The sequence below is a fragment of the Paroedura picta genome, unplaced genomic scaffold (assembly GCF_049243985.1).
Source record: "Paroedura picta isolate Pp20150507F unplaced genomic scaffold, Ppicta_v3.0 Ppicta_v3_sca21, whole genome shotgun sequence".
Classification (NCBI taxonomy): domain Eukaryota; kingdom Metazoa; phylum Chordata; class Lepidosauria; order Squamata; family Gekkonidae; genus Paroedura; species Paroedura picta.
The window spans coordinates 3,905,573-3,916,215 of NW_027518618.1; the positions used below are offsets into that span (position 1 = coordinate 3,905,573).

Below are 10,643 nucleotides of genomic sequence, written 5' to 3' on the forward strand. Positions count from 1 at the left end.
GACCCCCAAGACAGAGCCTCACTGCCCCACACAGAGAGTTCCATCTGTACCCTGTGGCTCAGAGCCACTGATGACCTCTGATGTTTCTCCAGCCCCTCTTGAAGCTGTCTTGTTACCCAAATTGGGTCCCCCAAAGGGAATTGTGGGGAGTTATGAATACAGCAAGAGGCTGGGTAACGCAAGGTCTTTTCTGCCCATTTGTACAGGGTCTGTTCCCTGGGAGAAACCCTTCTTAAATAAAGACGACAATTGAGCTTACACTCAAGTGGATTTATTTGAGGAAAATATTGTGGTGCATTCAAAACACACAAAGGCAAAAGAACACATATACATTTAAGTTCTACAGGGAAACCTGTCTTGGGTCCAAGCAGCAAAGACACGGGATTGACAGCATCAGGGGTGGGAAGGGTGCCGGGTGTGGAGGGGTCCACACACACGCAGGGTGTGCAAGGGTTGATAAAATGTTTGAAGTTCCCCAGGCCAGCCCCAGTGACTGCCCACAGTGAGGTATGGTCTAATTGCTTGTGAGTTAGGGATGCATCTGATATAGGGTGGCTGGCAGATGAGGTCACCAGAGTGGGATGTATGGAGTAAGTTCATCAGGCGGAACAATTCCTTGGCTAGGTGAGGCTTATGGCCCTGCATGGGTTAATTAGGAGTACAATGGGAGACATTATGGGGCTGGAGATAGAATCATAGAATCACAGTATCATAGAATCATAGAGTTGGAAGGGACCTCCTGGGTCATCTAGCCCAACCCCCTCAACTGTGCTGGACACTCAAATCCTTATCACTCATCCACTGTCACCTGCCACCCCCTTGAGCCTTCACAGAATCAGCCTCTTCGTCAGATGGCCATCCAGCCTCTGCTTAAAAATGTCCGCCTACGTGCCGCCTCGGGCTTTGTGATCGCCGAGGCGCACATCCCCACAGCAGAGGCAAAAAGAGCTGCCTGCAGAAGCCCTTGATCTTCCGTGCTCTTTGTGACATGCCCGAGATCTTCCTTCTCCAAGGAGCGTTTAGCAGAGGGTCCAGCGTCTAGGGCCGTGAGGCTGGGTGGGGGGCAGAGGAAACAGACTCTTAAACACAGTCCCGGCCACCACCTCCCGAGGAAGCCTGTTCCACTGAGAAATCGCTTTGACTGTCAGGAACTTCTTCCGGATGTTTAGATTGAATTTCTTTTGAATTAATTTCATCCCATTCATTCTGGTCTGTCCCTCCCAGGCAAGAGAGAACAATTCTGCTCCATCCTCCATATGGCACGCTTTTAAATACTTGAAGATGGTTATCAGATCCCCTCTCAGTCGCCTCCTGTCCAAGCTAAATTACCGAGCTCCCCCAACCTTTCTTCATACGTCTTGGTCTCCAAACCCCTCACCATCCTTGTTGCCCTCCTCAGGACACGCTCCAGTTTGTCCAGATGCTGCTAGACAAGTTGTACTGGACAAAAGACAGTTGTTTGGGAGAAGGGAATAAAAAGGAAGTACCAGCCAGTACCTGGAAGGGATATTGTTTCCCTATTGATAGTCAGATAGTCTTTAACCTGATCCGGAATTCAACTGGCAACCATTGCAATTGATGAAGGATGGGCCGGATGTGGGATCTCCACGGTGTCGCTGTGAGAATCCTGGCTGCTGCGTTTTGGACCAGCTGTAGTTTCCGGGTCAAGGTTAAGGGGAGGCCTGTGTAGAGTGAGTTACAGAAATCCAGCCTGGAGGTGACCGTCGCGTGGATCACTGTGGCTAGGTGTTCTGGGGCCAGGTAGGGTGCAAGTAGCTTGGCTTGGCGGAGATGGAAGAATGCCAGCTGTGCTACCTTCGTGACCTGGGCCTCCATTGTGAGGGAAGCATCCAGGATCACACCCAGGTTCCTGGCAGAGTGAGCCGTAGTAATCTCTACACCATCCAGGGTGGGCAGGCGTGCTTCCTCACATGGGCCCTTCCTACCCAGCCACAGGACCTCCGTCTTTGAAGGATTGAGCTTCAGGCGACTCTGCTTGAGCCATCTCATCACTGCTTCCAGGCAGCTGGCTAATGCCTCTGGGGGAGAGTCAGGGCGGCCATCCATCAGGAGGAAGAGCTGGGTGTCATCTGCATACTGATGACAGCCCAGCCCAAATTTCCGTACCAGTTGTGCAAGAGGGCGCATGAAAATGTTGAATAGGATATGAGAGAGGACCGCCCCCCCTTGTGGCACTCCCTTCTTTTGTTGTCAATTTCAACCAAATTAGCCGCCGCCCCTTCCTGCAGCAGGGAATCCCTTGGGTTGTTGACGGGCAATGCTGCTGCCCAAGACTCCAAAGACAGGCCACGGCGCCACGGCAACCATTGTGGGGGCCCTGCAAGCTCCCTGGAAGCCTTGAGAAGACGGGCATCTGGTGGGCCTGAGTTCCCTGGGGGCTGGAGGGAAGTCCTCTGCGGCAGGCAGCTCCTCGGCCCCATGGACCCACCGGCCTGCTCAGAAATTGGGGGGAGGAACAAGGAAGAGCCGGAGTCTTTCCAGGCCTGTTTCAGCCAGGGTAAGTCTGTGATGGGAGGAGAGGCCGGCTGGATGGGACCGTTCCAGGACGTCCTTCGGAGCTGCTTCTGTTGCCCTCAGCCGGGCATCATCCTGGAAGCCCCTTCTGGCGTGTGGGGGGGGGGCCAAATCACCCCCTCGGATTGACCAGTGGGAGGGAGGCCCTGGAGTGGCCAGCTGCCATTCCGATGGCCCCTTCCAACGGCCTCCAGCCGTTCCACCGTCCTGGCCCTTCCGGCCCCTTCCAGCTGTGAAGGCCTCCTGCAGACCGCAGAGGCCTACGTATCTGGCAGATGCGGCCCCGTTTCTTACCACGGGGAATGAGGAGACCGGGGGGGGGGGTTTGCTAGGACAGGAGTGTCCGGCAGAGGGGGGGTGGAAAGTGCTGCCACAGGACGGCTAACTTGTGGTCACACTAGGGTTTTCCCAGCTGGTCCTCGGCTGCCTCTGCTTAGTGACGCTGGACGCCGGTCTGAGGACTGACCAGGCCAGCCCTGCTTAGCTTCCAAAATCTGACTGGATGAGATCAGCTGGGCCATCTAGGGCAGGGTAGGCTGGGGAGTCCCAGGATCAAACCCAGCTTGGTCCCTTCCAGGCCTGGGACAGTGGGGCTACCCATTCTCCAGTTTATCATCAGAACAACCACCCTGTGAGGTAGGTTATGCTGAGAAGACAGGCCCGAGACCACCCAACAGATCTCTTTAGCAACGTGGGGATTCAGACCTGGTTTGACTCTGACCCCTGGACCCCACTCTCTGTTGTGGTACTTCTGGAAGAAGTTCCTGACAGTCAGAGCGGTTCCTCAGTGGAACAGGCTTCCTCGGGAGGTGGTGGGTTTTCCATCTTTGGAAATTTCCAAACAGAGGCTGGAGAGCCATTTGACAGAGAGGTTGATTCTGTGAAGGCTGAAGGGGGTGGCAGGTGACAGGGGATGAGCAAGAGGGTTGTGAGTGTCCTGCATCGTGCAGGGGTTGGACTAGATGACCTTGGAGGTCCCAACTCTATGATTCTATGAATTACTTTGAGCTCTGTACAGGAGGGGCAGCAGAGCAGGGATGTACACCTTGGCTCGGCTTGGCCACCTCAGCAATCACTGAAGCCCGAGACGCCATGGGGCTGGTCCCCTGCGTTCCACCTCGGGCTTTGTGATCGCCGAGGCGCACATCCCCACAGCAGAGGCAAAAAGAGCTGCCTGCAGAAGCCCTTGATCTTCCGTGCTCTTTGTGACATGCCCGAGATCTTCCTTCTCCAAGGAGCGTTTAGAAGAGGGTCCAGCGTCTAAGGGCTGTGAGGCTGGGTGGGGGGCAGAGGAAACAGACTCTTAAACACAGTCCCGGCCCCTGAGCCACACCCCTCCTTCCCTTCCAGGCCTGAAGCAGCTGCGGCATGCTCAGGAGCTCTGCAACGCTACCTTGGTGGCCGGAGGGAAGCGTTTCTCCTGCAACCGGTGAGTCTCCATCCCCACGGCCACGTAGGGAGCCAGAAACCGACTTCTGAGCCAAGGAAGCCAAGAGGAGAGGTGGCTTCTGTGGAGAGGAACTGGGGTGCCAACTGAAACCTGGGGAACCCAGGAGATTGGAGCACAGTGCCTGAAGAGGGGAGGCTCTGGGGAGGGCTGAATTCTGTGGAACACCATAGAGCAGGGTCCCCAGCCTTTGGGGGCCTGCAGGCACCTTTGAGATTGTGACAAAGGTCAGCGGCCACATTTGCAAAATTGTTGCCACAGAGACGATGTTGGTCACAAAATGGCTCCTTTGGGAGGTGGGGCCAGCCACAAAATACCAAGAATTGAGGTTATACCTCTTGAATAATTAACCCTTCAGTATTTCAGGCAGAGGTTCTCTAGCATAGGCTGCCTAAGGAGATGGGGAGCTCCCCCTCACTGGCCGTCTTCAAGCAGCAGCTGGACAGATCCTTCTGGATGCTGGAGGCTGACCCTGCCCTGAGCAGGGGGAGGGACTGGATGGCCTGCATGGCCCCTTCCCACTCTAGGAGTCTAGGAGTCTAGTTCAGCAGTGGAAGGGGTTGCCTAAGGAGGTGGGGAGCTCCCCCTCACTGGCCGTCTTCAAGCAGCGGCTAGACAGGTCCTTCCCCTGGATGCTGGAGGCTGATCCTGCACTGAGCAGGGGGTGGGACTAGATGGCCTGCATGGCCCCTTCCCACTGTAGGATTCTAGGAGTCTAGTTCAGCAGTGGAAGGGGCTGCCTAAGGAGGTGGGAGCTCCCCCTCACTGGCCCTCTTCCATCAGCGGCTGGACAGATCCTTCTCCTGGATGCTGGAGGCTGATCCTGCCCTGAGCAGGGGGTGGGACTAGATGACCTTCATGGCCCTTCCCACTCTGGGATTCTAGGAGTCTAGTTCAGCAGTGGAAGGGGCTGCCTAAGGAGGTGGGGAGCTCCCCCTCACTGGCCCTCTTCCATCAGCGGCTGGACAGATCCTTCTCCTGGATGCTGGAGGCTGACCCTGCCCTGAGCAGGGGGAGGGACTGGATGGCCTGCATGGCCCCTTCCCACTCTGGGATTCTAGGAGTCTAGTTCAGCAGTGGAAGGGACTGCCTAAGGAGATGGGGAGCTCCCCCTCACTGGCCGTCTTCAAGCAGCAGCTGGACAGATCCTTCTCCTGGATGCTGGAGGCTGATCCTGCACTGAGCAGGGGGTGGGACTAGATGACCTTCATGGCCCTTCCCACTCTGGGATTCTAGGAGTCTAGTTCAGCAGGGGAAGGGACTGCCTAAGGAGGTGGGGAGCTCCCCCTCACTGGCCCTCTTCAAGCAGCGGCTGGACAGATCCTTCTCCTGGATGCTGGAGGCTGATCCTGCCCTGAGCAGGGGGTGGGACTAGATGACCTTCATGGCCCTTCCCACTCTGGGATTCTAGGAGTCTAGTTCAGCAGTGGAAGGGACTGCCTAAGGAGGTGGGGAGCTCCCCCTCACTGGCCCTCTTCAAGCAGCGGCTGGACAGATCCTTCTCCTGGATGCTGGAGGCTGATCCTGCCCTGAGCAGGGGGTGGGACTAGACGACCTTCATGGCCCTTCCCACTCTGGGATTCTAGGAGTCTAGTTCAGCAGGGGAAGGGACTGCCTAAGGAGGTGGGGAGCTCCCCCTCACTGGCCCTCTTCAAGCAGCGGCTGGACAGATCCTTCTCCTGGATGCTGGAGGCTGATCCTACCCTGAGCAGGGGGTGGGACTAGATGGCCTGCATGGCCCCTTCCCTCTCTAAGATTCTAGGAGTCTAGTTCAGCAGTGGAAGGGGCTGCCTAAGGCGGTGGGGAGATCCCTCTCACTTGGGGGTCTTCAAGCAGTGACTGGACAGATCCTTCTCCTGGATGCTTGAGGCTGATCCTGCACTGATCAGGGGGTGGGACTAGATGGAGAAGTTCAGCTGCAGAATGGGCTGCCTCAGGAGGTGGGGAGCTCTCCCTCAAGGCAGTGGCTGGATCCGGCCTTTAGACTAGATGACCTGGATGGCCCTTCCCAATTCTGTGGTTCTATGATTCTAGCAGAATCCGTTTGGTGTCATGGTTGAAGAGTGGCAGCCTCTATCTGGAGAGCTGGTTTGACCTTGGGCCAGTTGCAGTTCTCTCAGAGCTCTCTCAGTCTCACCTATTTCACAGGGTGTTGGCTGTGGGGCAGGAAGGGAAGATAATTGTAAGCTGCTTTGAGATTCCTTCAGGTAGTGAAAACTGAGATATTATTATTATTTGTTGTTATTGTTATTATTATTTACATTTATTGGCTGCCACTCCCTAGCATATCATCAATAAACAAAACATATACAAAGTATGTGAAGGCTCAAGGGGGTGGCAGGTGACAGTGGGTGAGCGAGAGGGTTGTGAGTGTCCTGCATAGTGCTGGGGGTTGGACTAGATGAACCAGGAGGTCCCTTCTAACTATGATTCTATGTATAAAACATTCAGAAACACTAAATAATAAAAATCCCTGAAACCATCTCGAGTGCTCTGGTTCTGCCCACTTGAATCAGAATGATTCTGGCATCAATTTTGTAACCAGATTTCCGATGGATGGGGCGGATGGGGCAGGGCGGGGGGCTGCTGATGACCTGGGGTCCCTGTTTTGGCCTCGGCCACATCCCTGGCGGGAGGAAGAGAACCATCTTGCAGGCCCTTCAGTTCTTCGTCAGCTCTGACAGGGCCCAGATCTCGGCTGGCAACTGGAGCCAGGTCCGAAAAGGCACTGGCTCTGGTTGAAGCCAGTCACCCTTCCCTTCCCTGGGGCCGGGCCCAACAAGGAGACAGCACTATTGGGGACATGCTTGCTGAGGCAGTGGTCAGTTCCCCAGCACCTCCGTGTCTTGACAACCGGCTTGGCTTCTCCCACAGGGCACTGCTGGCCTCCGTCAGCCCCTATTTCCAGGCGGTGTTCACCCGCGGCTTCAAGGAGTCCCAGGACGGGGAGGTTCAGCTGAAGGACATGGACCCCGTCCCCCTGCAGAGCCTGCTGGCCTACCTCTACACGGGGGAGCTGGAGCCCACCCCAGAGACGGCCGAGGACCTCTTTGTGGCCGCCAGCCGCCTCCAAGTCCTGCCCGCCCTGGAGCACCTCAACAGGTACAGCGGGCAGCCGGCCTCGCCTTCCTGTCCGCCTCTGCCCGGTCGTCCCCTTTTCTCCCATTGCCTTCTCCGTTGGCAGATACTTAAAGCGGAGGCTGTCAGTGGAGAACTGCCTTCGCCTGTACAGGCTGGCTCATGACCACAACGACACCGTGCTCCTGAGCGCCACGCTGCCCTACGTGGGGCTCCACTTCGCGTCCCTCTCGGAGCACGAGGACTTCCCACACCTCGACCTGGGGGCCCTGAGCGGCATCCTGGCCTCCAGTCACCTGGCCGTGCCCTCCGAAATGGACGTCTACCGGGCCGTGCGGCGCTGGGTGACGGCCAATCCCGCCGAGCGCTCCAGCGCCCTCCGGGGGCTGCTGCGGCTTTTGCGCTTCCCGCTCCTGACGGCCGCGGAGGCAGCCGAAGTCCAGGCGGATGCCGTGACCCTTGACCCCCGGGTGGAACTGCGGTGGGAGGGCCTCGACGGGGCAGGGCGGCTGCGGGCGACTCAGGGGCTGCGGCAGGGCATGTTCCGGGAAGAGATCGTGTGCATCAAAGTGCCGCGCTTGAGGGACATCGTTTCGGGAAACAGCGACATGGACTGCTACATGGAGTGCGTGGATCCGGCCACGGGGTCACGGACGGCGCTGCCCCCGCTGGAGCTGCTGGCCCTCCCTGGCTGCACCACCCTGGGACACAAGCTCTACCTTTCGGGGGGGAAGCTGTCGGACGGCTCCTACTCCCAGGCCCTGCACGAGTACGACTCCCTCGCCGACGCCTGGACCCAGCTGCCCGCCATGTCCACCCCTCGCTCCGTCCACATGCTCCTGACCTGCCAGCAGAACCTCTTTGCTCTGAGCGGCTGGAACGAGTCGGGCCCTCTGGTCTCCGCAGAGAGCTTCGACACGGCGGGGCAGACGTGGTCGCCCGTGGCCAGCCTGCCCATCATCCTGCGCTTCTCGGCTTCCGCCTCCTTCCGGAGCAAGCTGTACCTGATCGGCGGGGACGCAGACTCGGACGAGGTGGTCTACCAGGGCATCCTCGTCTACGACGTCCGCTCGGACAGCTGGGCAGAGATGCCCCTGGGGTTCGGCCTGTACGGCGCGGCGGCGCTCACCACGGAGGCTGGGATCTGCATCATCGGCGGGTTCTTCTCCAGGCAGGCCTCGCCCCCGTATCCCAGCCGGAGGTTCTCCCAGCTCCTCCCCTGCACCCCGAGGTGCTTCTTCATGCAGGAGGACGGGGTGGTGAGCCCAGAGTTCCCCGTCCCTCCCCTGCCCTTGCCCCTGGCCTTTGCCGGTGCTGCTCTCTGCCAGGGGAAAGTGTACGTGATGGGCGGCGTGTGCCAATCCAGGACGCACGATGCGATTTACCACTGGGAGCCCGGAGAGGCGGCCTGGACTCAGTACCCACAGAACCTCACGGGCTGCGGCAAGATCGTGCGCAGGGTGCTGAAGTGCGTGACGCTGAAGGTCCCGGAGCCCAGAGTGAAGGTGCTTTTGCAAGAGTCCGCCGTCAGCCGGGTGGCTGTTGGGCTCACAGAGGCCAAGGAGTCTGCAGGGAAGGAGGGAGGGTAACCGGCCCAGGGGGTCCCTGGCCATCTGTCCAGCTTCAGGGGCTGCAAGACACCGTCCCAAGGGAAGGGGGCACTTCACCTGGACTCCGCTTGAACTCATTAAACGTCCCTGGCTTCTGTCCCTCACAGCTGCCTCCTTCCCATGGGGGGGGGGAGGGGGGAATCTGCCTTGTACAGCATTGGACCCGGGGTCTGAGTCACTGGGTGGTCAGTCGGGCAGAGGCTCTCTGGGTAACCCCTCCTGGTGCAGACCGTCAGACAAGCCTGGGCAGGTTTGGGGGGCAGGGGGAATGGTATACGTGACTGGGGACAAGGGACCTAATCTCGGACTTTGTGGGCAGAGTTTAAATATGCTAAGGAGGAGTGCCATACTGGCTGCTTAACTGAGTAAAGAAGAGAGGAGAGAGAGAGGGTCCTAACGGTCTAACTGACTAACTGTTGTGTTTGAGAGGTGAGGAGGGAGGAAGTGTGTTCGGTTCTGATCACTGCAAAAGAATGAAAGAAAAAGAGGATGAAAGAAAAAAGCCGGTGAGCAAGCAAGGGTTATTTTGGGGAAGGGGGGAACAAATCCAAATATCCTCTTCTCCCTGCACAGTTTTCTGGACCTGTTTCCTGTGATATTTGAGGTGCATGGGGGGAGGGAGGTACTGTTGCTCCGTTCTTGGCCACTAATTATTGCCACCCACCCAGCCCCAGAGGACCACGCCCAAGCTCAGAGTTAACTCCCTTGACACGGGAGGCTGGGGTGTCTACTGCCATGGGCTGCACCAGGCATCTGTCTTGGCCAAAGGGCACCAGGTCATGAACTGGCCGGCCACTGTGCAAATGAGAGAAGCCGAAACACAGGGCCACATACAGACCAGGGCCAGCTCTCTGCCTACTGGGGGGGGGGGGAGAGAAACTGAGAAGCAGAAGAGGATGACTCTACAAAGTTATGGAGGGGAGGGGTGAGAAATGCTCCTGCCCTGATTTGCTAAACCCCCCCCCCCATTTTGAAGCCAGGAAAGAGGCCGGCTGAGAGTGTCATGCAAGAAACCAATCAAATGCTATTTTTCTGAACGTTCAGAGAGTACTCTAGAGTCCAGAAGAGAAAGGAAGGGGTCACTGTGGGTCAGCCCTGCCTCTAGAAGCTAGGGTCTCTGCTGAACTGTTGACCCCTTAGAAAGGGAACATGACTCCTGGGAAGGCGCGTTGCACATGCTCAGAGGGCCCATAGGACCATTTGGGGAATCGGAGAGGAGAGGTGGCCGGGTGGCAGGGAGAAGATCGCTTGATTCATCCCCTCTGGTTAAGTAGCAGGTCAGAGGGCTGTGCAGGATTTGACCCCGACCTGCAGGAGAGGGAAGGGGAGAGGAGTGGGTGCTGCCAATCTGGGAGAGGCGGGGCAGAAGCCGGGAGTGAAGCATTGGGGGGGGGGGAGAATCAGTGGAAGGGGAGGCTCCAGAACTGGGGGGGGGGGCAATGCCATGGGAGGGGGAGGAAGGGCATTAAAAGAAGTTGGCCATGGGGTGTTGCCAGAAGAGCTGGAAGGGCAGGGCTTTGGTGGGCAGGGAGCCCCAACACTGTGCAGGAGGGATTCCGGGGTGGGGGTGGGGGGTTGAGGGGGAATCCCAGGAGATCGAGCAACCCAGAGCCTAAGGCAGATGATGGGAAAAGTACCTGAGCAGGTAGGGTGTGGCTTTCATTGGGGAGGTCAGCTCTCAGAAGAGGGTGGGGAGGAGGGCGGAGGGACCAAGCAAAGAAGGTTTGGAAAGGGCAGCCTCAGCAAGGAGAGGCCAATGGGGCTGCGTGGGGGGGGGGGGCTTTGTGGGAGAAGAGAGTTCAGGGGGAGTGCAGGTGGTGGAGGGGGGCGAACTGAGGAGCCAGGGAGGGGGCACCTGTGGCCGAGCGATGGATGGCGGGAGGATGCAGGAAAGAGGTAGGTTGCTATGGCAACAGGAGGCAGGCAGGGAGCAGGAGGGAGGGAAGGGGGCGGAGGGAGGCGGACGGGGAGAG

The 10,643-nt window shown here is 58.1% G+C and overlaps 1 protein-coding gene across 1 annotated transcript; it reads left to right on the forward strand.

The window, feature by feature from the left end:
* Nucleotides 1–2,439: 2,439 nt before the first annotated feature.
* LOC143828343 (kelch-like protein 35) lies at nucleotides 2,440–8,755 on the forward strand. The gene is made up of 4 exons (XM_077318708.1): nucleotides 2,440–2,518; nucleotides 3,886–3,964; nucleotides 6,857–7,084; nucleotides 7,167–8,755. The coding sequence occupies exons 1-4, from the start codon at nucleotides 2,440–2,442 to the stop codon at nucleotides 8,647–8,649; spliced, it is 1,869 nt and encodes a 622-aa protein (XP_077174823.1). The 3' UTR covers nucleotides 8,650–8,755.
* Nucleotides 8,756–10,643: the final 1,888 nt, after the last annotated feature.

Excerpts from the sequence above, each read along its gene's own strand:
- LOC143828343 (XM_077318708.1), top strand. The coding sequence starts at position 2,440 with ATGGACCCACCGGCCTGCTCAGAAATTGGGGGGAGGAACAAGGAAGAG. Across the intron at positions 2,519-3,885 it reads CCAGGCCTGTTTCAGCCAGG|GCCTGAAGCAGCTGCGGCAT; the intron begins GTAAGTCTGTGA and ends CTTCCCTTCCAG. Across the intron at positions 3,965-6,856 it reads AAGCGTTTCTCCTGCAACCG|GGCACTGCTGGCCTCCGTCA; the intron begins GTGAGTCTCCAT and ends CTTCTCCCACAG.